This window comes from Pinus tabuliformis, chromosome 7 (genome assembly GCF_031772625.1).
Source record: "Pinus tabuliformis cultivar Carrire ecotype Pingquan chromosome 7, CPIR1, whole genome shotgun sequence".
Classification (NCBI taxonomy): Eukaryota; Viridiplantae; Streptophyta; class Pinopsida; order Pinales; family Pinaceae; genus Pinus; species Pinus tabuliformis.
The window spans coordinates 397,678,452-397,703,548 of NC_142293.1; the positions used below are offsets into that span (position 1 = coordinate 397,678,452).

At 40.5% G+C, this 25,097-nt stretch overlaps 1 protein-coding gene across 2 annotated transcripts in view; it reads right to left on the reverse strand.

Moving 5' to 3' along the window:
* The window catches only part of MSH6 (MUTS homolog 6), a 197,637-nt gene that overhangs the window by 150,857 nt on the left and 21,683 nt on the right, over window positions 1-25,097 (reverse strand). For both annotated transcript variants that reach the window (XM_089458271.1, XM_089458272.1), the window contains exons 3-5: window positions 8,145-8,247; window positions 7,985-8,038; window positions 7,820-7,894 (exon numbers count right to left, since the gene is read on the reverse strand). In XM_089458271.1, the coding sequence (XP_089314397.1) occupies window positions 7,820-7,894; window positions 7,985-8,038; window positions 8,145-8,247 (232 nt within the window). The remainder of the gene's footprint in view (window positions 1-7,819; window positions 7,895-7,984; window positions 8,039-8,144; window positions 8,248-25,097) is intronic.

The window sequence follows — 25,097 nt, forward strand, 5'->3', positions numbered from 1 at the left end:
CTACAAGGAGAGAATTTTTTCCATTTTCCCCATGGAGGGGTTTTGCCTTGGCTTGGAGCCTATATCTTGTGTTCATTGCTTTTTTGTGATCTTCATGTTTGTATTTTGGTAATTGTTTGGTGAAAGAAACAGAATAAAATTAATAAGAAGCCAACAATATTCACAAGCAATTACTAATGAAATTGCAATCCAATAATAAGCTAAAAAACCTCCTGATTTTCAACACATACTAGTAGAATGTCCCAATTGAATGGTGAAATCATGCTTTTATAGGCATGGTGCCCCTTACTTTATATTATAAAAATATACATTATAATATTATAATATGTTTTTAATATCAAACCATATTACCTTTATAACATTGGATAGGGATAAAATAACATTTTCCCAACTTAGCCCCCTTGCTAAGCTCCCCTCCACCTTTCCATTCATGGAGTCCTAGCCCCCCATACCTTTTTTGTCCCCTGGTCGATAGCCATGGCATTATTTTATTATTCTCAACATGTTTACATATTACATATGTTGGGCACATTGGCCTTTTAGTTCATGGGCTCTCCAATAGAAACCACACACACACTCTACCTTAGAAACATATTTGCACACTGGCCTGTAGTCCCAACACGTGTACACATAGGCACGTAGGCCCAAACAAAATCTGACTCACCAACCTAAGTGTCACATGTACATATACATTACAATTCAGTGGTTGAGCCCGAGGTATTACAAATTAACTTCCCAACCATTGTTTTTATGTTGATGAAACTTCTCAACTTTTAAGATTCCAATACCAACACAGGAAAAATTGTTATTCAAAGGTCGATTTGGCATGTGCAAGACCGATTGCAACAACACTCGTGTTGCCCCCTATTATTTATCTCTATTTTGAAATTTAATGTATAGTTAACTATTTAATATTCATATGATCTTACGTTGAGGTTGGGAATACCACTTGCAACACATTCAACAGGTCCTCCAAATGATGTACCCCATTCAAACATCGTGCCACTTGGCACCACATGATTCGACAAAGGTCCATTGACGTCAATCTCCTACCAACTTAAATAAATGCCGCAACCTATATTTGTTAAGACTCATTTGGATGACGAGTTGGTAGGAGGCTTGGAGGACATACCTCAAAAGCTATATTTGTTAAGACTCATTTGGATGACGAGTTGGTAGGAGGCTTGGAGGACATACCTCAAAAGGCACTGGTAAAACACCCCTGTTAAAACTTGATGTTAAATTTGAACTGCCAATGTATAATGGTGAAGTGAATGCAGAGAAGCTTGACAATTGGGTTCGTCAGTTGGAGGTCTATTACAGAATTCAAAACCTTCAAGATGATGACATAAAGATTCAGCTAGCTTCCTTGAGGTTGGACAATGCAGCTCTAGTATATGGTGGGAATCCAAGACACAAGAAGAGATTAGAAAACATGGTAAGATCTCAATTTATTGGTCTTCTTTCATTGCTGCAATTAACAGATAGTTTTACCCTCTAGCATATATGCAGAAAGCCATCATGAATTGGCAGAACATTAGACAACTTAAAGGTCAAAATGTGCAAGATTACACCCAAGAATTTAGAAGAAGGTCTCTAATGTTAGGAGGATATTTGCAATCACAAGACACATTGCTAAAGTATATAGGGGGTTTACACAGTTACCTTAAGCATCTATCCTTATCTTTAATCCCAATAATCTAGATGAGGTGTGTGTGCAAGCACTCATCTTGAGGCAAGAGGGAAAAATACTCCAGAAGGGGTAGTAAAAAGCCATTTTAGGGTAATGAAAAAGAAAAGGGTTTCAAAGGAAAGAAAAATACATCCATTAAAAAGGAAGGAGAGAAAATAATATGTAAACATTGTTCCAAAGAGGGTCACGATGAAGTTCATTGTTGGAAGCTTCATCCCGAGATGAAACCAAAGAAACTCAACAACAAAGGAAAAGAGAAGATAACTGCAATCATTTAAGAGGATTTGGGATCCGATTCGGGTGATGAAAGTAAAATTATAGCCATGGGTATAAAAGGAAAAGATTCATTGCTAACACTAGTATATCAAATTGTCACACTAGCACTCCAAAAGAAGAAACAAGGATTGAATTATTTCATGCAAGGGTAATCTCAAAACATACAAAAATCGACATACTATTTGATAGTGGATCTCAAGCCAACTTGGTATCCGGAGACTTAGTCAAGAAACTTAATCTTGAAACCATTTTGCATCCCAAGCCATATCCCTTGGGTTGAATATGCAAGGACACAAATTTACAGGTTACAAGAAAATGTATTCTTCGGTTTACAATCACAGCAAACTTCATAGACGAAGTTGAATTAGATGTTGTACCGCTTGATATTTTAGGAATTGTTTTGTGTAGTCCTTACCTCTATGATATAAAAGCACTCTTCTATCGTCATGAAAACAAGTAACACTTGTTCAAAGATGGTGTGGAGTATATTGTGAGAGTTCATCGCAAGAAACTAAATCTTTCATTAGTTAATGCAGGGAAAATGAAAAGACTAGTGAATTCAAGCAAGAATTTAGTGCTTTTTATGATCAAACCCAATATTGATGTTGATTATGAAGTATTTGATGGTTGTAATTCAAAATTGAAAACTGATTTGGTTGATGTAGTTAACCATGATGATGAGGTGTTTCAGAAAGCAAAGGGATTTCCTCCCAATGAGGAGAATCTAACATGAAATACCATTGCAGCAAAAGTGTCTTCTTTCTTGTTGATTTGTAATGTACCTTGGACAAGTGGTTTCCCATGGGTTAGTTTCTACCTAGGGAAAAGTGTCCAAAATAATTTTTTTCCTAAGTGTGACTTTATAAGTGGTAAAGTCAATGTTAAATTATAAAATGAAAAGTGATTTTAGACATAAAGTACAATGTGGGTACTTTATTTAATGGGTGAGTTAAAAAATAGAAAGTAAGAATTAAATGCAAATTTATTCTCATCCCTTGCTCTAAATGAATCTGAGCCATTAGATCTTGAGGGTTGCCCAAATATCATTTAGGGAAACAAAAGGGGGAAAAGAAAAGAGAGACTGGATTCATTCTTCATGAGCAAATAGGAGAAAGGAGGCTGAGAGCTAGAGAAAAGTTCTGAAGGAGAAATTTGTTGTAGCAAGTTGAAGGAGTGATTTCTGGGCAAATTTGGGCACGGAAATTAAAGCATAAAAGACATGAGAAGGTACAGCACAAACAACATTTAAAGTTGTGAGTTGCACGCTGTTCGAGAGAAGTTTTTGAAAAAAAATGAAGAAAAAAATCGTACAATAGTACAGAAATATGTACCGTCCACAGAATCCATATAGTACAGTCTGTATACGTACAGTACATATTTTCAGCTTCAAGTGGGCATGGAAATCGAGGCAAAGTGGGCACAATTTTCAAGGAGTTTTGCGCTGAAGAGATAAGTTGTATTTTTCTGTTTTGTTTTGTCTGCAAATGTATTTTCCCTAAACTTGAAAGATAAATAAATTTGAAGAGCTCTCTAACAGGTCTTCCCTAGAGAAGATTGAAGGGGCTCTGCCTAGGTCTAAATTGACCAAAAATCTGTGATTCTATGTGTATTTTTATGTGTGTTGCTAGTATGTTTATGTCCATATTTATTTTCAACATGTGTTGACAGTCCCATGTGTTTTAATCTGGAAATTTAATTTCCAAAATTCTATATGTTGAATGTATGTTTATGGAAAAGAGCATTTAACTGAATGGGGGCGATAAGGTGAAATTAAAACCGGGTTGGGATTGCAAGAAACTTTTTACACATCAGATTTCAACATTTCTAACATTAACATGCACCAGATGTCAAGAAGGGAAAGTGCAGAAATAACAAAGAAAATCCAAGGGTTGTTGAACAAAAGGATCATCCCAACCATCTCCTTCACCATGTGGTGCACCTATTGTTTTGGTGCCCAAGAAGAATGGAAAGCATTTCATTAAATGGGACTCAAGGAGTGGCTATCATCAAAATGGAGTTGTTGAAGAAGACATATGTAAGATGACATTCAAAACCAAGCAAGGTTTATTTGAATGGCTTGTTATGTTTTTTGGTCTTTGCCATGCTCCTACTACTTTCATGCATATGAAGAAAGATGTATTGAAGCCATTTCTAGACATGATAGTCTACTTGGATGACATTTTCATTTTTAGAAAATTTCATTATGAACATGTCAAGTATGAAATAAAAGTACTTGATGTCGTAAGCCAAGAACATTTGTTATTGAAGATGTCAAAGTATGAGTTGGGTAAAACTTCTTTGATGTACTTGGGCCATAATATTGGAGAAGGTGAGCTGAAGTTAGACCTTTCCAAAATTGATGCCATTATGGATTGGTCAACGATCAAGATAGTCATCTGGATAAGAGGTTTTTTGGGAGCAAGCCCAATGTTGGAGGAAAAATTTTGTTAATTTTTCTTCTATTATAGCTCCTTTGCATTCATTGGCAATTGTGCAAAAGGTCTTCTAGTGGGGAGGAAAACAACAAGAGTCATTTGATGGTTTGAGACAAAAGATCAGTTCAGCCCTTATACTTGCTCTTCTAGACTTGAAAAATGTCATTTGAGTTTCAAGTTGATGTATGTGACTATGCCATGGGCGCAGTCCTTATGCAACATGGTAAGCCCATTTCATTTCATTCAGAAATTTTCAATGGTGCAGTGATTAAGTTGTAGCGACAAAGGCACTTTCATTGGATGGGTTTTCTTCTACTATTCCACTTGGTCAAAAGGAATAAGAAAGGTATAAGCGACAAGTTTGTTGATATGCTTTCTAGGCCTATTGTTTGTGTAAATACTTTCCTCAAGCATCATTTTGTTTTGCATGAAAGTTATGATCAGCAAAATACATACTTTCAAGATGTACATTCAAGCTTGAGTCAAAGGAATCAAGTAGAGGAATTCGTTTACCATTTGCATCATAATGTGTTGTATCATCTTGGTAAGAAGGATGTTACTATTGATGGTAACATGGACAAAGCCAAGGAGTTCATTAAACGACTCCAAATGGTACATCAAACAATGCAAGATCAACTTGAAAAGAGCAAAGGCAATTACAAAACAAGGCACGACAAGCATCGCGTAGATCACAAATTCCAAGTCGGTGATGAAGTTTGGCTTCACATTAGCAAAGAGAGGCTTCAAGGGGAAGGTAAAAAACTGAAACCAATTAGATATGGTCCATTCAAAATTTTGCAAAAGATTGGTGACAATGCCTTCAGGTTGGATCTGCCTTCATATATGCAAATTTATGTTGTTGTTAATGTGGAAAATTTAAAGTTGTATGAGCCTCCCTTGATTGAAAATCAAGGAGAGAATGTTCAAATTCCTTCCAATTGAAGATTTTCTCCTGAATACCTTGATTAACTACAGCAAAACACCATTCTTGACAGAAGATCAAGGTTTTCAAAACGAGGGAATGTGGAATACCTTCGTGTGGAACTCAACAGAACAAATCCTTCCAAGGCCAAATGGATCGAGATTAGAAAGGTGAGGGAACTGTACCCTCACCTACTGGACAATTGAAAATGATTTTTTGGGGTCCAAAAGGCTTCAAGTGGGGAGGAATGATCAGGTGCTCAAAAAAATAGCTCAAAATTAAGTTGTCAGATCGGTGTGGAACCTAAACGACTGCATAGTACTCGTCATCTTGAACCCTGCACAACTTGTTTTGCGAGAAAAAGACACTGTATGCACCCAAAATCATGTTCTATTCGCTTTCCCAAACAGAGGAATTTTATCAAAATGTGACAGCCCAATCAGTAGTCCGTACTGCTGACATGGCACTCACTGTGTACGCTGAGGTGGCAAGGTTGACTGATCAACGAGCCTTCAACAAATCATGTGGTGCTAAGTGGCATGATGTTATTGGGTGCATTTGGCGAAATTCAATTGGATGGGTGGTGGCCAACCACAGGTTGCCACGTGGCCCAACCAAGGGCTGCCTCGTGGCAGCCCAAGGGCAACCAAAATTTTGGATAAGGTCCAAGCAACAGCAGCGGGGGTCGAACTCGCGACCTCCACACGACAAGCCAAGCCTCCTACCAACACGGCATCAAAATGAGTCTTAACAACTATAGGTTGCGACGTTTGTTTAAGTTTGATGTCCACGCCATTCGGGGGAAAGGGCCAGCCCTTGGACGAGCCACCCATATGTACACCAAGCTAGGAACTAAGTTGTGAGATAAGACCACTAAGAACAATGTTACAAGGGTGCACATACCCACACCTCAAGTACACATCCCAAACGACAATGAGTCATGACATACTAAGGATGTGTGGTACATCAAGACGATGCCCAAATCATACATGATTTTGCAGGGTGTCAAGATGCAAAGGGTACATCCCTAACAATTTTCCCTCCACCTCCAACACCTAGAGGTGACTCGTGGATTAAAGGCAATCCATGCACCCCCTACATGTACGTCTACCTCATGCAAAAAAACATTAAAAACCTAATCCCTCATGCCCTTTTCTAGTGGATCCACCTACCTTCGTTTGACTTTGTATTTCATTTTAATTGAGATTACTCTATTGTCATGTACTCTTGATTATGACATAAGACATTGAGAAAAACAAATATTTCATTAGGTAGCAAATGTGAACATACCCAATGTTAATTGTGAAAATTGTGAATTGCTTTCACAATTTTCATTGCTCAATGGAAAATGTTTATTTTAAAACTTGAAAGTTTAATCATTAAAATTTTCTTTTAAATGTTTGGTCAAGTCCCCTATGTTCAATACCACCGTTGTATCTTAGTGTGCTCCAAACGTTGGGGCATGATATCCACGTGTATCATGTACACATCCCCACCTACTAGAAACTTAGAGTAACATTGATTAGGACTACAAAATGTAGCTTTAAGTCTATTGGCAGTCAATCAAGGTGCAAGAAGGTGAAACATACACCACCAATTTGTAATCTAAGGTCCACCAACAACCAACCAAGGTTCGAGATGAAGATTGAAAAAACTCCATTGTTGTCCAACATGGCGTCTACTAAAAACTATGTTGCCAAGATCCTTCAACCATAGGTTGCTAGATTTGAAGGGTATTAATTGAGCAAATTCACTTAGAGCAAAAATGAATCCTAGTAGATGGTTTGATGTGCTATACACCTCACCAATGACCAACAGCCCATTGGCAAAGGATGAAAATCTTCATTGGATCAACCTATAAGTTAGAGATGAATATAATATATTTTTTTAAAAAGCTCATGTGAACAAATCTCGAGGGTTTAAAATGATCCAAAATAAGATTCGGTTACATCAATTTCCCAAGATGTCAGTAAGTAACTTGATGCTAATTCATAAAGGATCAAAATCATACAACTCAGAAAAAATGCCGCACAACTCAAACCCATCACTTAGGCAATGTTACTTTATATCATAATCCCAACTAAACCCCAATTAACTACTCAAATTCCTGGTATGGATTTGTGATTAAATCATGCCCATGATTTCCAGCTTTTCTAACTTGCAATCAATATATATCAAATATTTATTAATATTCAGTGTCATTTGTTCTAATCATTTCCCCAAATGCTTATTAATATGAATATACAATAAGGTATGTTTTCGCACCCATGAAAATTGTGATTCCCAAACTAAAAGCCCCACACATAATTGCATAAAATACAGCTGTTTTAAGAATTTTCTTGACCCTTTAAAAGGTAACCATAAATGCATGATTATATGAGGTCAATAAAGGCTATGAACAAGCTATTATTCTATCAATTCTCAAATCATTCACTATGTTGTACTTCCAAGAAGATAATTTCAATTTGCAATGTGTTTGTTTTATTTACATACCTTCATATATTGCAAATCAAGCTCCAGAACTCCAATATGCGCATCCATCTCAAAGAGCTCATAAAATTTGCCCATCTATTAAAAATACAAGGTCCCATTAGAAAAGTTTCCATTATGCTACAAATAAAGCCATTTCATACATAAGCATCATTTCAAGATCCTAACCTTGAAAAACAACACCTTGTCCATGTGTTGTGATTTGAACTCCCACCATTGTCGCTGCATATGTCAAACTACACATAAATAGAGGAAACTTGTAGAACCCAACAAAGCAAAGGATAGAATATATAATGTAAGGATAGCAATCCATGTTAAACATAACTACCTGCCCACCAGAGAGACCCTTCACAAAGTCTTCGGGCAAGTACAGTGTTCTTGGATCATAGCCTGGATCACCAGGTTGTTTGCCAGATGCATCCCTACGATTTCTACAATAAGACAGCATTAAACATTAAAACCATCAACAAGTTCATTTTACATTAGAAAAATTCAGTTTACATACACTAAATAAGAAAGAAAAGATCCATCTGCACTTTAAAAGTTATAGCATTGCATTGCAACTAACTGCAACCATGAATGTTTTGTTGTAAACTTGTAACCTTATCCTCATGTACAACAGATCAAAGGAAGAATAATCAGTAAAAAGGCATCATACTAAAACTCCCTACTTGTGGGACCAAAAATGCTATCATACCAAAGTCATTTATCATCTACCAGTTAGCAGATGGGTGGCGGCTGAAGGGTGAACCATTATGGTTTTGTGGATATTTGTTGCTTGTTCAATTTGGTGTCTCTTTGTACCACAGCCATATGGCCAGTTTTGTTTAATACAGCTACATGGGGGTTGCTGTATTTATTAAACACAATTTTTCTACAACATGCTTTGTTGGCTCATTTTCAGATTTCTTTCACTATGTTTGATAAACTGTGGCTGTGAAATCTAGTAGCCTGCCATTTGCAGGCCCCATTTTATTGTAATATTAAGCATTTTATATATTGATTATTCACAGTAATATAAGAGATTTCCATGAACATGTTTAACGTTCGTTCTCTATCTTCTCCATGTGAGAGATATTTACTTAAGGGGCTTGCCACACCTTCAAAATATCATTTTCCATCTAATGAAATGGAATATTGTGCCCAATATCAAGATATAGAGTTTGTGCCTTCTGCTGGTTAAAAATTTAGGAGGATTACTTTTATTTACAATGCCGCATAGATTGTTTTGGAGAAATTTAATCTGATAGATAATACCAGATATTATAACACAGCGCATAATTTTTAATAGTAACTTCCATGGTATATGCACAATAAAAATTGGCTTTCAAGGATGTAGGAGGCAAATCAGTACATTCAAACACCGACAATCTGTAACAAGGCTTACCAGAAAGCTTTTTCCACATAGTATAGCCAATTATCTTAGAGAATGCCACAGGCTTGAATAAATGTTCTTAGAGAATGCCATAGCTTTCATTGACTTTTGCCAAAAGCATGGTTATAAAATAAGATCCTCATACATTACCTTCAGATTCTTTATTAGCAACAAAACTAAGTCTGTTTAGTCTTCTCAAATTAGAATGCCAGGACTCAAAGCAAGTACTTTCAAGTTTCAACCATTATCTTACCTGTTACACTTTCTAACTCAAAACTCTTTGATGGAATATTAACACCCATTACAGAAATGTGTGTGTATAATCCTTCTTCAAATGTTAATGCCTATGATCCAGGCACACCAATTGAAAGAGCTCCTTGTGACAATGGTGGCTTCCTGGATTACAATACAAAACGGAGGCTACGATTCTGTGATGGACAAAAGCATTACAGGTCAAACAAACAAAATCAAGGGTTAATTGCTCAAACTTCTGACAACAAACTAAGAAAGGATTTGAAACCCACTAAGTGAAAGAAGTCCCCTTTCTATTGCTCTTTAATGCAGTGTGGTCTAGCTCTAGTGCTAGAACCGTAAAAGCTTAGAACTTACGTCACCAAAACAAGATATGTGAGTGACCTGGGAATATAATGTACACCTTCTGGTCATGTCCCGAATCAAGCATTGGTCAATTGTATTTTTCACAAAATGAGCAACTTCTACTGACTTCATTTAGGAACATCACACCCTAGAAAACACCAAGCCTCAGCTTGCCATTTTCAATACTAAATATAGCAGGTCCTTACAAATTTACAATAGAGGTTCTGTTTAAAACTTTAACCTCAAGAAACCCAAGAATCATTCAGATCAGAACATGACCACCCCATGCGCCAAAATTTTGCACTTTCAAGTATAATACCCAATTCTCATTTTCCCAAACCCAGTAAAATCGTAACAACACTACTATATATCAATAGTTTGCATTCTTTGCCTTAGAAGAATACCCAACTCTTGTTTTCCAGTTGAAAATCTAACTAAAATACTTGCCATTAAATTGGAGCATCTCATATCCCTACAAGACAGGTTAACAAGTATGGGAATTCATGTTACATAATCAGGAGAGAACATAATAAGGGACCATGTAAAGCACTAAAGATTTAGCGCAAGTTCCAAGCAGAGTAGCACTTGCAACAGAAGTAGTTTTCATGGCTATCACCCCGATATCCAAAAATCCGTACTCCCCTCAACCAAGGGAGATAATGAATTCATCTCCCCGCTTGTAGTGAAGATACCTAAATTGCATGATATGAACTTTGAAAAAACCGGTTTGCATTTCTCAAACAGAAACTCACAGGAAACATGACCCCCCAAAAATTTGGAAAAGGGGAAACAGAACATGTGTGTGTCAACTAGGTTTATCTCTGGTAGTTGGGAGGAATGATCATTATTCTCCCCACCCAGATTCAATTCTTGCTAGTGACATGTTGAGCTCATATTGAGTATATTGTTGTAATGACTTCGATCCTTGTTCAATGACCTTGAGCCCTGAAGAACACCTTACCCTTGCCTATGGGTTCATATCGAGTATATTGTTGTAATGACTTCGATCCTTGTTCAATTACCTTGAGCCCTGAAGAACACCTTAACCTTGCCTATGGGTTGGTAAGGTGTTTGATTACATGGAAATTAATATATATATTGAAACTTGGAAAGAAATCATTATGAATAGATGAGCAAGAACATTTAAATGACAAGCAATGTTCCACCATCACATACATTGAGATTGTCATCATCAATATAACTCTTTGCCATTACCTCAATCCTCTAGAGGAATCAGTCAATACCATCCAATTTTGATGACGCTACCTAATTAGGCATAAAAATATGGTAGAAAAAGCTTAAATTGTATAATCAATAATTTTGGTCTAAGTAAATGCTACATTTTTGCTAAGGCCACGACAAAGGAGCCCAACAATCAATATCACTAACATCAAGGTACATAAAGGGCTTGGTGCTCATAATTAACTGTCAATCCCATACCCTCATATGAGATAGAATCTAATGAAAATGCTACAATGTAATATTCCTTTTGGGAAAATACAGTAAATAAACAGAGGTGAACTTGAAACAGCAAATAATAACAGAACAAATAGCAAGACAACACAACCAGCAAATCAGATACACATTATACACCAACAAATCACTGAGCCATTTTTACTAATCATGGATTTGAGTACATAAAATGAGATGTGACAATAGAACCTGGGCTTGCCAAGCAAGTAGAGCAATACCAAGAAAGGTTTCTCTGACCAAAGTGGAGTATGGCCCAAGGGTGGAGTATGGCCCAGGGTGAGGAATGCGCACTGCTCAGTAGATAATCTGATGCAACCCATCTGAAAGATGAGGATGGCCTGGTCTAGAAAATGCCCAAATCCCTCTGGAAATGTACCCACCAAATCCTCCCCAAAAACCCAGAAAAACCCAAGGGTTTAGCTCTAATCCAGAAGAAGTGAGTACCCACCAAATGGTGCAAATTGCCCAGCTGGCCACTGATGCATATTGCTGGAGAAATTCTCTACTGAATCAATCCTCAACCCTTCTGCTAAAGAATCCACTCACTAATCAAAATCTCCCTCCTGGAATGTCAGTTCCTTCAGCCCATTAGCCTTTCAATCTACCCCTCTCCTATGCCTGCGCAGACTTGCCTAAAGAGGCCCATGCCTGCCAAAAACAAAGAATTTGTCCCTCAAGAATAGCCCAATGCTGCTTTTACAAATTCCCACCAAAGTCCCAGCACCAAGATCAGAAATGCTCCTACAATTTTTTGCTCACCCAATCACTGAAGCTAGCCCATATATCTGCAAATTAGAAACTAACTCTGCGCCCAGGAAATGTGCACTGCTAACTCAAAATGCAAGAGATGATGCCCTGTGGAAGCCCTCAAATAGACTCCCAAATTTCCAGCTAGGGGGACACTTGAAGTTCTTCGAAACCGGCTTAGATTCCGCTTCGAATCCTTGTGCTGAATAACACTCTAAACCCTTGAGCTGAACAGCCCACAAGAGGTCGATTCACAAGTGTAATGGTCAAAAGATGATCTGAAGTGCCCCCTCCTTGCCTTTAAATAAGCTTGGCCCCATACACTCTCCTTGGTGGCCCCCACTTTGCCTCCAAAATCACACTCCCTCTCAAGTGGTGTGCATTGCCTCCTTGGTGGCCCCCACGTTGCCTCCCAAAATCGCACTTCTCTCTCTAGTGGTGTGCATGGTCTCCTTGTGGCCCCCACTTGAGCGTGGGTCCCACTTCACCCACATCTCCTAAGACTGTTGACACAACCCCGAGAGTCTCCGCTAACCTCCTCAAATAGTAAACCAAAAATTGAGGACATTATAGTCCTCCCTCCCAAAAATTACTTGTCCTCGAGGAATGCTTGAACAAACAGTCTCACTATCTGCTGACCCAAACTATCACTGCAAGCAATATGCGGATCCTAAATGTGCCACTGGGTCATCCCGGACTCATGCATTATCCGATCATAAAGGAACCCCTTGATACCAGGATCCCAAGTCATCCAACTCAATGTGGAGCACCCTTCGCTCCACACGCAATCTCAAAATGTATGGGTGCAAGAGACTTCCCAAATACTATCAACAAGCAGAGTAACCCAATATTGTGAAACCCCTGTCAGCCCCTCAAAAAGTCGTCCTACCGAGAAATCAATCCTTGGTACCTCAAGAGTGGACGCATGAAGGTACAACTCAAGTCTCATAGAATAGGTCCCTCATCCCTGTGAGTCATTTGTGGCCATCTCCTGCTGATCATATGGCCACCCATGTGAAGCACTATCCCATCCCAACATGTCCCTAGGAAGTGAAATGCTTGCTACCAAACAGAGGCCCAATGGGAGATCTAGATGTCCTTACCTTGTGGGAACTCACTCTCCCCAATCTATGACCCAACTCCTTTACCCTATAGCTCTAGGGTCCCATACTAAACTTGAAGTGAAACCACCATGTGGAAGTTGCATCGGTTTGGTCATAATTGTGATCCTCTCGTGCTCCTGCAGAGCCATTCACCCCGGTAATCCTCCATCACAAGTCCAATAAAGGACAACTCTACTGCGTGGAGGTCTATCATGCCAGGGCATCCCGACAAGGTCATAATTCCACGTCCAGACTCTAAAAGAACAATAGCGATAAAAACCTTCCTCGACCCATAGTAATAATCCTGACGATCCCTGCCTGCCATCCCAAAGAAGTTGCAATCTTGTTGCTGTCATATCCACGATCCTCCTTGAAAGAAGTGGTCCACTGACCCAATGGATCCCTGGATCCCACAGCTAGATTGGAAGCCCACCACTTCCAATTCCTATTGCGTAGTATCGATGCCCAGTGGAAACCACATGTGCGATATAGCTACTATTTGAATGCCACCAATAGACGGATATTTGATACCCGCAATTGACTTTGTGCATGCGGATCTGTCTTGCCCCTGCCAACCACACCACTTCGTCTACTATCCCCTCTCCCGACAAGGTACCAATACAATGTCTAGAATCTGCAGACCCACTAGAAAACTTCCCCAATCATACACAGTACCTTCTAATCATGCGGGATCCCATGTCCTACGAAAGGAGTGGCATGTGTCTCCCTCATGATCATCTCCCTAAGTGTGGACTCAAGGATGGAATTTATACCACCTCTACTAAAGGTCACCCCATCCCCCAACCTATGGTTGCCAACTCATGCACCGACCCTAGTCCTTCACTAGAGAATCTCTATTGTGTCCCTGATGCATTAAATCGCAAGGAGTTATCTAACGCAAATTTCCCAAGTTCTGCTACCAACAATAAGGGCATCAATCAAACACAACAAGGCTCCCCTCAATTGTACAAGATGTTAGAGAATGATGGATATGTGGACTCCAATGGGTGTCTTCGAGAACCCATATGGATGCTCATGGCCAGCCCTATGACCGACTCGCTCTCCAAACCTAAGTATGCCCACCCCACTGGAATGCCTGACATCCTTGTCAAGAAATCTCCCTGCTCACCGCACTCCTCTAGATTGTTCAGCAATCTTGTACACTCCTACATCCAACCATGTATCTTCGTGCCCCTTGGCATAGCACCCAGTTGCATCGTTGGACACCACTGCATGTTGCCATATTATGCAGAAACAATTGGTCTCCCTCCTGTGTCGATGTATCTGTCACCCCATGAGAAAATTCACTGCAATGTGAATCAACCCTCCTCCATGGTGCTACCCCACACACAGCCCTGCTCAACACCATGCACCCCCGTGCTCCTTTGCATACAACTGCTCACCACGGCATATCCCTATGCACCACTCGATGCCACCATCTAAGACTGAGTCAATAAGCCTTAGCCTGCATCTCGTCAATATCACCATATCCACTCTCTCGTCTCCATAACCTCAGATGAGTGGACCTCCCCTCCTGATCCTCCCCAACATATCTAAAAGGCGAATCTCCCTATGTGTCAGTGGCGGTGTCACTACAGTGCTTCTCCTCGATGACCCTTGTGCCCCATATATACATGGGAAATCCTCATCTCCATACAAGGCCTTATCCAGTTCATCGGGACTTATGCAGGTATGAAACAGAATACAGATATAAACATAAACATAGAGATGCAGCACAAATAAATCTTTATTTCATTAATATCAAAGAACTGAAAGATGTTTACATACAAAATGGAAATAAACTAGCTCAGGCGATCGTAACTTATCTTTGACAAAGATGTGGCAGCTACATGCCTCTGAACTGTGTTACAATGCAGCTTAAGGGCCTTTTTATTATTGAACAACAAAGGGAACCATAAACAATCAAAACCCTAACCCTAGGAGATGGAACACCAAGAGTTTGTGGGCCCCGTTAGAGTTAGTTGGGCAGCCAACTTCCTAGGGTCATAACTTGGTCATATGTGTTGATTTGGGGCAGTATCGGATGTTCTCTAAGCCTCAAATTTTGCAGGGAGGCTTAGGCACAAGTATTCCAAAGAACCCAAAAAGTGTTTTAGGAAATTCCACCCATAAGTGATTTTATTAAAATAACTGATATTTTTAATGGGGTTCCTAAGTCTAAACTTAGGAAAATTAAAATATTAATGGATATTAATCTAATCAAGGGTGAAACTTCTAGAAAAATCCACGGATCAAGTCAAAACGATCTGACCCTTTGATTATATTTTAATCTAGGCCGTTGGTTGTCCAACAGGAAGATATAAGAAGGGACTTGAGGGTTATTTGGAACACACACACAGAATTGATCTAGAGTTCTATTTCTGGGGCTAGGAAGCTGAGAAATTCGAACTAAGTGATCATTCAGCAGTAGAGGGGCAATGAGAATCCGAAAGGACTTTCCGAAAAATACTAACACAGAGGCGGAGAGAGCTTGCAGAGAGACAACGCAATAGCCGGGAGAGCAAATGCTAGGCCTACGCAAGGCCAACGCAGAAATAGTCGAGGTTTGCCAGCCTTGTGCCAGATCAACCAGAATTCTGTCGGGCGAAGTGAGGTAAAACTCACTCAGATTTTTCGCCAGTATTTTCTCTGTCAAGGATTGCTAGATGGGCATCCTAGATTTGTATTCAAATATTTCTCCTGCATAATAATAAACCCTCAAAACTGCTGCACCAGTTTTCCTACATTGGGTTTTTCTAGGGACTATTGTGTCCAAAAATAAGTGTGTCCTATGTATCTTGTTCTTTGCTCTGTTTTCTGTTTCATGAGATCAAACATTTAATTAGTGTAGGTTGCAGAAGTAACTTGCTTCAATATTCAGAAGAATAACTTGATGAATGTAATTTAAAAATCAAGTAGGTGAAGTAGATTCAGATTTGTTGCAATACGGGTTCCTTCGAGTCTAGGAATTTTCACACAGTATTAGAGCTAGTGTAGGAGAAGCAAAAGGAGCAGAACCAGAAACCCCAGCACTGAGCAAAAGGGGAAATCGAAAAGTCGCAGGAGGCAGCAAGTCGAAACCCCAAAGGGTTTGCACAGTTCCTACCAGAGGGTTGAAAATCCTAGGGAGTCTCTCTCCAAGTGAGTTGATGGAGAGAAAGAGCTTCCAATTCGATTTTTGCAGAGCCATAGGAAGCAGCACTAAGCCTCAGCGTGAGGAGCAGCTGGTGGATGCAGATTCTCCAGTAGGCAGCTTTGTCGGACTGAAAAGGCGTGAGAAGAAAGAAGTAGTAGAGCATAGTTAGGGAATACTTCCTCAGTGATTTCTTGCCGAGGAAATCAGCATTTCTCAATTGTTGAGTCGCAGAGGAGCAACAACTTACCAGCTCCATTTGGGAGTGTGTAAGTCAACCCAAGAGCTACGCAGTAGGGAGAAAGAGGGAGTTGTTTAACAGTTTTCAGAGGAGATGGCAACCAATGGCTCAAGGGATCAGGTTAGGTTGGACGAGGCTTCCAACTATGCCATCTGGAAGGCTAGGATGACCTTCCTGCTTGATGAGCATGCCCTCAAGATGTACGTTGACAATGTGGTGGTTAAACCTGCGAATGCAAATCCGCTGAAAAAGTACAAGGATAAGATGGCTAAGGCGAAGAGGATGATCCTAGATGGGACCAAGGATCATGTGATGTGCCATGTTGCTATCAAAGGGACCGTTAAGGAAATGTGGGATGCCTTGGCCTATCAAGGAATTTCCAAGCAGCGGAAGATGTTCTTAGAGCAGAAGCTGAGATCTGCTCAGATGTAGAAGAGGAAGCGAGTGGATTCGTTCCTTCGAAACTAAAGGAGACCCGTGCTGAGCTGTCAGCGGCGGGACATACTCCTCAAGACTCGGAATTAGTGAGATTGGCTAAACTCTGTCTCAGATGATTGGCAGATCTTTGTCCAAAGCATCCTGGGCACAGCAGCGTTGCCAAATTGGGACGAGTTGTGGACAGCTCTGAAACAAGAAGAGTTGAGGAGAGACTTGCTCAAGGTAAAACTTGACAGGAGCAACAGCGGCAGTGGGTTGAAGCCTAAAGTGGAGGAAGAGGATAACGAAACCCTTTCATGAGATCAAACATTTAATTAGTGTAGGTTGCAGAAGTAATTTGCTTCAATATTCAGAAGAATAACTTGATGCATGTAATTTAAAAATCAAGTAGGTGAAGTAGATTCAGATTTGTTGCAGTACGAGTTCCTTCGAATCTAGGAATTTTCACAATCTGATCTTCGTTTTGCGCGTACGATACCTCGTTAGAAAGGTCTCTCCAAGTACTACAAGATTTGCGGCAGGCCCCTGCCTAAGTCTGCAAGTCTACTCTAGACCTCAAAAAAACGTTGTTTAGGGAGTCACAATAACTTCAAAAGTTCCAAACCCAAAAAACTGCAAAAAATAGTAAATTGTGCTAAAATTAAGGAAACTGATGGAACCGACTAGAGGTCCAAGTGGAATAGGCGAGTGGCCACCAATATCCACTTGGATCATTCCTCCCCCCTTAGGAAGTAATGGTCCCCATTGCATGCAGAGCCTCAATGAGGTGAGGAAATTTCCAATGAACTTGGTCCCTGGTGAGCCACTTGCCCTGGTGAAAGAGCTAGGCTTCTTTGACAACTCGATATAGCTGGATCCTCTGCTAGCGAGTGTTCTTGATCTGTGTGTCCCCGATATTATCAGTTGTGGCATGTTCGATACAGCGTAGGTTGAGCTCTATTGCTGTCAGTTGCTCAGCAACGTCGAAGGTGTCCAGCAATGGGGGAAAGTATGGTTGCAGTCAGTCCAAATTGAATATTGGGTCCAAGCCAAGGAACGGTTGAATGTTGAACTCAAAAACATTGTCCCCTACAGCGTTAGTGATGGTGTAAGGCCCATATCAGAGCAGGCGAAGCTTGCAATGGGCCCCAGCGAGGCGCTCCTGCAAATGTAACCAAACTTTGTCGCCCACCTCGAACTTGTGGGGCACCCAATGTTGATCATGACGTTGTTTGTACTTAGCATTTGCTCTGTCCAATTACAATATCCACATTGAATATTGGGTCCAAGCCAAGGAACGGTTGAATGTTGAACTCGAAAACATTGTCCCCTACAGCGTTAGTGATGGTGTAAGGCCGATATCGGAGCAGGCGAAGCTTGCAATGGGCCCTAGCGAGGCGCTCCTGCAAATGTAACCAAACTTTGTCGCCCACCTCGAACTTGTGTGGCACCCAATGTTGATCATGACGTTGTTTGTACTTAGCATTTTCTTTGTCCAATTACAATATCCACATTGAATATTGGGTCCAAGCCAAGGAATGGTTGAATGTTGAACTCAAAAACATTGTCCCCTACAGCGTTAATGATGGTGTAAGGCCCATATCGAAGCAGGCGAAGCTTGCAGTGGGCCCCAGGGAGGTGCTCCTGCAAATGTAACCAAACTTTGTCGCCCACCTCGAACTTGTGTGGCACCCAATGTTGATCATGACGTTGTTTGTACTTAGCATTTGCTCTGTCCAATTACAATATGTCATGGATTTGTTGGTGAATGGGTTGAATGTGCTCAATGAAGTTATTAGCTCTATCAGCTTTGGACTAGACATGAGCCAAATTTGCCTGAATAGCTGCAAGTGGTATGGCAACATCAATGGGGCATAGTGGTTGGAATCTCAATCCCACCTAAAAGGGGTTGTGGCCAATTGAGTTGTGGAGAGCTTATGGTAGTTGTGCTAGACATAAGGGAAACTTTCATCCATTTATGTGGATGCTTCAAATTGTACATGCACAAGATGTGCATGATCATCTTGTTGACAACCTCTGTCTGGCCATCAGTTTGGGGGTGGAAGGCCATGGATTGAGTGAGCTTGGTATCCAACAATGACCAGAGACTTGACCAAAATGTACTTAGGAACTTGTTGTCCTGATCTAAGATAATGGACTATAGGTTCCCAGAGTGTACCTATACTCGTTCAAAGATGAGTTTGGCAACGGCTTGGCATTGGCCTCTGCTGTGATGCTCTTCTTGCAAGCTGCCAAAATGGCCATCTTAGAGAACCTGTCTACGACCATGTTTGGTAGAAGGAAGGCCCGACATGTAATCCATGTAAAAGAATGTTTGAATGAATTAATTCAGAATGAGCAAACAGCTCAATGATAATACAGAGATATTTACAATAATAGAAACATCAAGTTTCTATGTAGAATATGGAAACACTCAGTTTCATCTAAGAAACTGCTAAAAGAATAAAAATAGCAACAGCTAAAAGGAATGAGCATTAAATACTAAATAGGAATATTCTAATACCCTCCCTTAATGCTCAATCTATTTACAACACCAATAGACCCTCTGAATTTTACAAATTTATCAGGACCAAGAGGCTTGGTGAAAATGTCGGCGGGCTGCTCTGTTGTGGGAACATATTGCAACTGAACTGAGCCGTCTTCAACAAGCTGGCGAATGTAGTGGCAATGAGTTTCCACATGCTTTGTTCGTTCATGAAAGACTGGATTCTTGGCAAGTTTGAGCACTCCCTGATTATCACAAAACAAAGAAGTAGGCCCTGTCTGGGAAACATGCATATCTGCAAGCATACGCCGAAGCCAAATTGCCTCACAGGATGCCTTAACTGCTCCCTGATACTCTGCTTCTGTTGAGGAGAGAGCCACTGCGTGTTGCTTCTTACTAGTCCAAGTAACAGCACCGGATCCTAGATTAAACACATACCCAGCTGTAGATTTACGGTCATCAACCGAACCGGCCCAGTCAGAATCAGTGTAACCACAGAGTATAGGTTTGGAACTTCGAGTGTATAGGAGACCATAATCAGAAGTGCCATGCACATATCGTAGCACACGCTTTGCTGCTTGCCAATGATCAGCTTTAGGAGCTGACATGAAGCGGGAAATGTAGCTTACTGCAAAACTGATTTCAGGGCTGGTAGCAGTAAGATAGATAAGACTGCCCACTAATTGCCTGAATAAAGTTTCATCCACAAGGGGAGAGGATGACTGTGCTAAAAGTTTGAGCCCTGGTTCCATAGGAGTCGTGGCCGGTTTGCAATCCTGCATTCTGAACCTGTCCACAAGATTTTTGGCATACTTGGACTGAGAGAGAAAGATCTGATTTTCAGTCTGCCAAACTTCAACCCCCAGACAGTAATGAAGAAGTCCCAAGTCTATCATCTCAAAAGTTCTGCATAAATCTTGTTTGATCCCATGGATCAAATGTGCAGAGCTGCCAGTAATGATAAGGTCATCCACATAGACAACCACAAACAAGATATCATCACCAGTATGCTTGATATACAGGTTTGCATCAGATGGACTCCGTTGAAAACACTGATCTGTCAGGTACTGATCAATTTTCATGTACCAAGCCCGAGGAGCTTGTTTCAATCCATAGATTGCTTTAGCTAACCGACACACTTTCTGTTCTTGACCAGCAACCTTGAATCCTGGAGGCTGCGTCATGTAGACTTCTTCTTGGAGATCACCATTTAGGAAAGCACTCTTTACATCCATCTGATGAACTTTCCAATTGAACTGAGCTGCTAGGGCAAGCATAAGCCTTATGGTACTCATCTTGGCTGTAGGAGCAAAAGTCTCCCCATAGTCAATGCCTTCCTTCTGTGAGAACCCTCAAGCCACAAGACGAGCTTTATACTTGTCTATGGTTCCATCAGCTTTGGATTTCACTTTATACACCCATTTGCAGCCTATGGGTTTTTTTTCTGCAGGAAGATCAGAAAGTGTCCATGTGTGATTCTTCTGAAGACTCTGGAATTCGGCTTCCATAACATGTTCCCACTCAGATGTACCCTTAGCCTCTGAATAGGTTTGAGGCTCAAAAATACTGTGTAGGTTAGCCATAAGAGCAAAATTGACTGTAGACGGTTGTCTGTTCTTATGTCTAGAAGTTCTACCTTCAAGGAGCTCATCATCTCAGAGATCACCAATGGTTTTAGCCCACCATTTAGGCCGAAGAGTAGAAGAACCAATATCAGGAGTAGAGGAACCAATATCAAGAGGAGGTGGAGAAGACTCAAGAGCAATAGGGGCCACAAGAGGAGGGTTTTTTTCTGGAGGAAGCTCAGATAGAGTATTATCAAATACTGATGCTACATCATCCCTCCCATCAGGTGGACCGACCGGAAGAAGAACACTGTGAGGTTGATCCTCAGAACACTGCTCAGAAGAAGAAGACTGAAAGAATCCTCTGTCTTCATCAAATACTACATCCCGACTGAAGCTAAGACGACCAGTGGCTATATCTATCAGCCTATAGGCCTTGTGATGATCACTGTACCTTGTCATCATGAGTTTCTGGCTTTTGGAATCCAACTTAGAGCGCTTAGCAGCTGGAATCCAAACATATGCAACTGAGCCAAATACTTTGAGATGACTGATCTTAGGCTTACGGCCAGACCAAACCTCTTCAGGAGTCTTCCCTGTAACAGCCTGAGTGGGTGATCGGTTAAGAAGATAAACAGCAGTAAATACTGCTTCAGCCCAGAATTTGTTTGGAACCAGTGTTGTAAAATCGCGAAAATCGCGATAAAATCGCGATTTTTTCCCTTTCCCGCTTAAATCGCGATTTTTATACGAAAAAATCGCATACTTTTTTTTGCCGATTTTTACTGAAAAAATCGCGCTTTTTTCAAAAAATCGCGATTTTTTCGAACAAAGCGCGATTTTTAATGAAAAAATCGTGGGGGCTCAAGACAACATAGTTTTATAACTTTTTTTGGGTTTTTTCATGCAATGTTTTTTGAAAGAAACAAATAATTTTTGAGTGGGGTAGCTTAATGATCAAGTCTAGGCCCTAGTATGGATATGCTATTCATGGTAATGTTAAATTCTTAAAGTAAAAGTGACATTCTCCTTAATCTTCATTTTCATCCTTTTACTTAAATTTTTAACATTACCATGAAATGACTCAGGATGTTTGAGAGTGGTTTCAGCCTCATTGGATTTCATATGGAGAAAGTAGAATTTTAGATTTCATTTAAAATTCAGCAGACTTATCAATTTTTCAGGATTTCAGGATTGGGAGATTGTAATGTTTCTAGGTGACACCACCTGCCCGGGCTACCCCTGCCACCAGTAGAGGACATGGTCTACCTCCTATAGCTCCTACTTCTAGTTCTTCAACGTCTAGAGCACATCAGACTCCACTGCCATTTCCACCTGCACGGGCACCAGCATCTACATCTAGAGGGAAAGGGAAAGCTGTGGCATTTTCTCGCAAGAGGGGCAGAGGAAATCAATAGGATTAGACTTTCATTTTATTGTATATGACATTATGACATGATGAGATACATTATCATATTTTTTGTTGATATTTTGAGGCTGAGTTGGGACTCAAGAGTCAGGACTTACTATTCAGGACATGATTCAATGTTATGTGTGATTTTAGCGCTAGAAATGATATTAAACATCTTATATATTAGTTTTTTTATCATATTTATGTGTCAATGTATTTATTTTATGTTGTAGATGGTTTAGATATTAAAAAAAAAAAAAAATGAAAAAAAATGAATATTTTTGTGCCAAACGCTTTTTTCCCGCTTTTTTCCGCTTTTTTCCCGCTTTTGTCGATTTTTTCCGCTTTTTTCCCGGCGCCGATTAAATCCCGATCGCGCTTTGTGCAACATTGTTTGGAACACTCCTGTGTTGTAGCATGGAACGAGCCATTTCAACAACCGTGCGGTTGCGACGCTCGACAACACTGTTCTGCTGAGGAGTGTAAGGTGTGGTTAATTGACGTTTGATGCCATGAATATCACAGAAGTTGGCAAACGCTGAAGAACAAAATTCCCCCCCCATTGTCGGTCCTAAGGGTCATGATGTTACAACCAGATTCTTTTTCCACTAAGTTTTTAAACTTCTAAAAGGTATTAAGAGCATCAGATTTATTTTTCTTAAAATACACCCACATCTTTCTACTGAAATTATCTACAATAAGTAAAAAATATTTGCAAGCAATGATAGAAGTTGTATTCATAGGACCGCAAATATCAGCATGAAGTAACTGAAGTGCCTTAGATGCACGCCAAGATTCTCCATTTTTTAATGAAGACCGATGTCGCTTTCCCGCTTGACAGGCGCTGCATACCCCCAACTGCTGAGTCTGAATATCAGGTAATCCTGACACAAGTCCCTCCCGAGAGAGTTGAGAGAGATACTGCATATTTAGATGCCCATATCGCTGATGCCATAGAGTGCTGATAGGAGAGATACGTGCTGCTAGAGCCACTTCTAGAGAGTCACCGATGTCAAGTAGCCTGTATAGACCATGGTCCTCTAGGCCAACAACAACTGTTAAACTAGTCTCCCTGTCAATAATGGAGCACTTGTGGGCACTGAACACTACATCAAGCTGAGGAGAATTCCTCATAATCTGGCTGACAGATAGCAGATTAATTTACATACCAGGAACATAGTGTACATTCAGGAATAGGAGTGTGCGCCCACCAGACTGAATTTGAACTGTACCTCTGCCAACTACTGTGTACTTTTCACCTCCGCCAAATACCACGGAATCACTGAAAGGTGAGAAGTCAATAAACCAGTCACGCCTGTGAGAGAAGTGGCGTGATGCACCAGAATCAATGTACCATGCAGAGGAAGGAACATGATCTGAAGACCTTTTAGCCATAAAGGCGTAAAAGGCAGAATCTGTCTGCTCGGAATGTTCTGCAACATTTGCTGTCTGATGGGGCCCTCCCTGTTTCTTCTGTTCAGAAGCAATCCTCTGTCGGCAATCTTTCTTCATGTGACCGAACCTGTGACAGTAATTACACTGCACACTTTTCTTCCTAGCAGGATCAAAAGGCTGAGAAGAGCCTTTCTGCTGAAAAGACTAAGAGGACTGATATTTTGCAGCAAATGCATGTTCCGAAGACACTGATGAAGCACCACTACCAAACTGTTGTTTCCACCGATCCTGCTGCAGGAGTTTGGTGCATAGCTCTAGAAACTTCAGATCAACATTTGTGGTGGTAATGTTGAGAGTTTCTATGAAATGTTCATAAGATTTCGGTAGACTTTTCAAAGTAATGACTACCATATCTTCTTCCTCCATGGTCCTACCAATAGCTTCGAGCTGATCTCGAATGTCTTTAATTTTGTTGAGATGTTCCTGTAAAGACATATGTTCGTCCATCATGATGGAGAACAACTGATTTTTGAGGAAAAAAACTCAGCTTTTGTCAGATGTTTCGTGCAGTTCTTTCAATTGTTGCCAGATCTCGGCAGCTGTCTTGCCAGAAGGAATCTGTGGTAACTGATCATCAGCGACGCATTTCGATCATCAAATTTATCTTGATCGGTACCAGCTGTACCGGGACTAAGCTCTTTGCCCAAAATGAGCTGATCAAGACGCCTGTATTCAAAAATGGTCAACATTCTTTGTTTCCAAATGTTATAGTTGCTGCCATTAAAGCGTTGATTTCCTTCTAACATCAGATTGGTGAGCGTGGCCATTTTCAAAACAGAAGTCTGACACAAATTTTAATGTAGCTGCTCGCTTAAAAAACAGAATTTGTTCTGGGAGACAGGTTTAAGAAAAAAAATATATATATATCTACCCAGCAGAAAATCTCCACAGAAAATTGCAAACCTTTCTGTTTTAGTGTGGCCGCAGTCTATATATCAGTCGGCCTGAGTTCCCTGTACTCACAATGAAATTAATCACTGCCGCTGCTCTACGGGAAATTCAAATATCAGTTCTGGAGAAAAAAAAACGCTGATAATAATGACTGCCGCTGAGCCCAAGTCGACAGTGCCAGTTTATTCACTCCGCAGAGCGAAAACCCAAACAAATCGATGATTTGAATAATACCCGATATGCAGAAAATACGAAAGTGAGGTCGATAAAAAAAATTCCGACACGTCAGCCACACCACCGCCTCCGATTGACCACGATCCCGCTTTGGACAGACGGACGAAGCTCAGCCCTCTGCGGAATTTCTCGA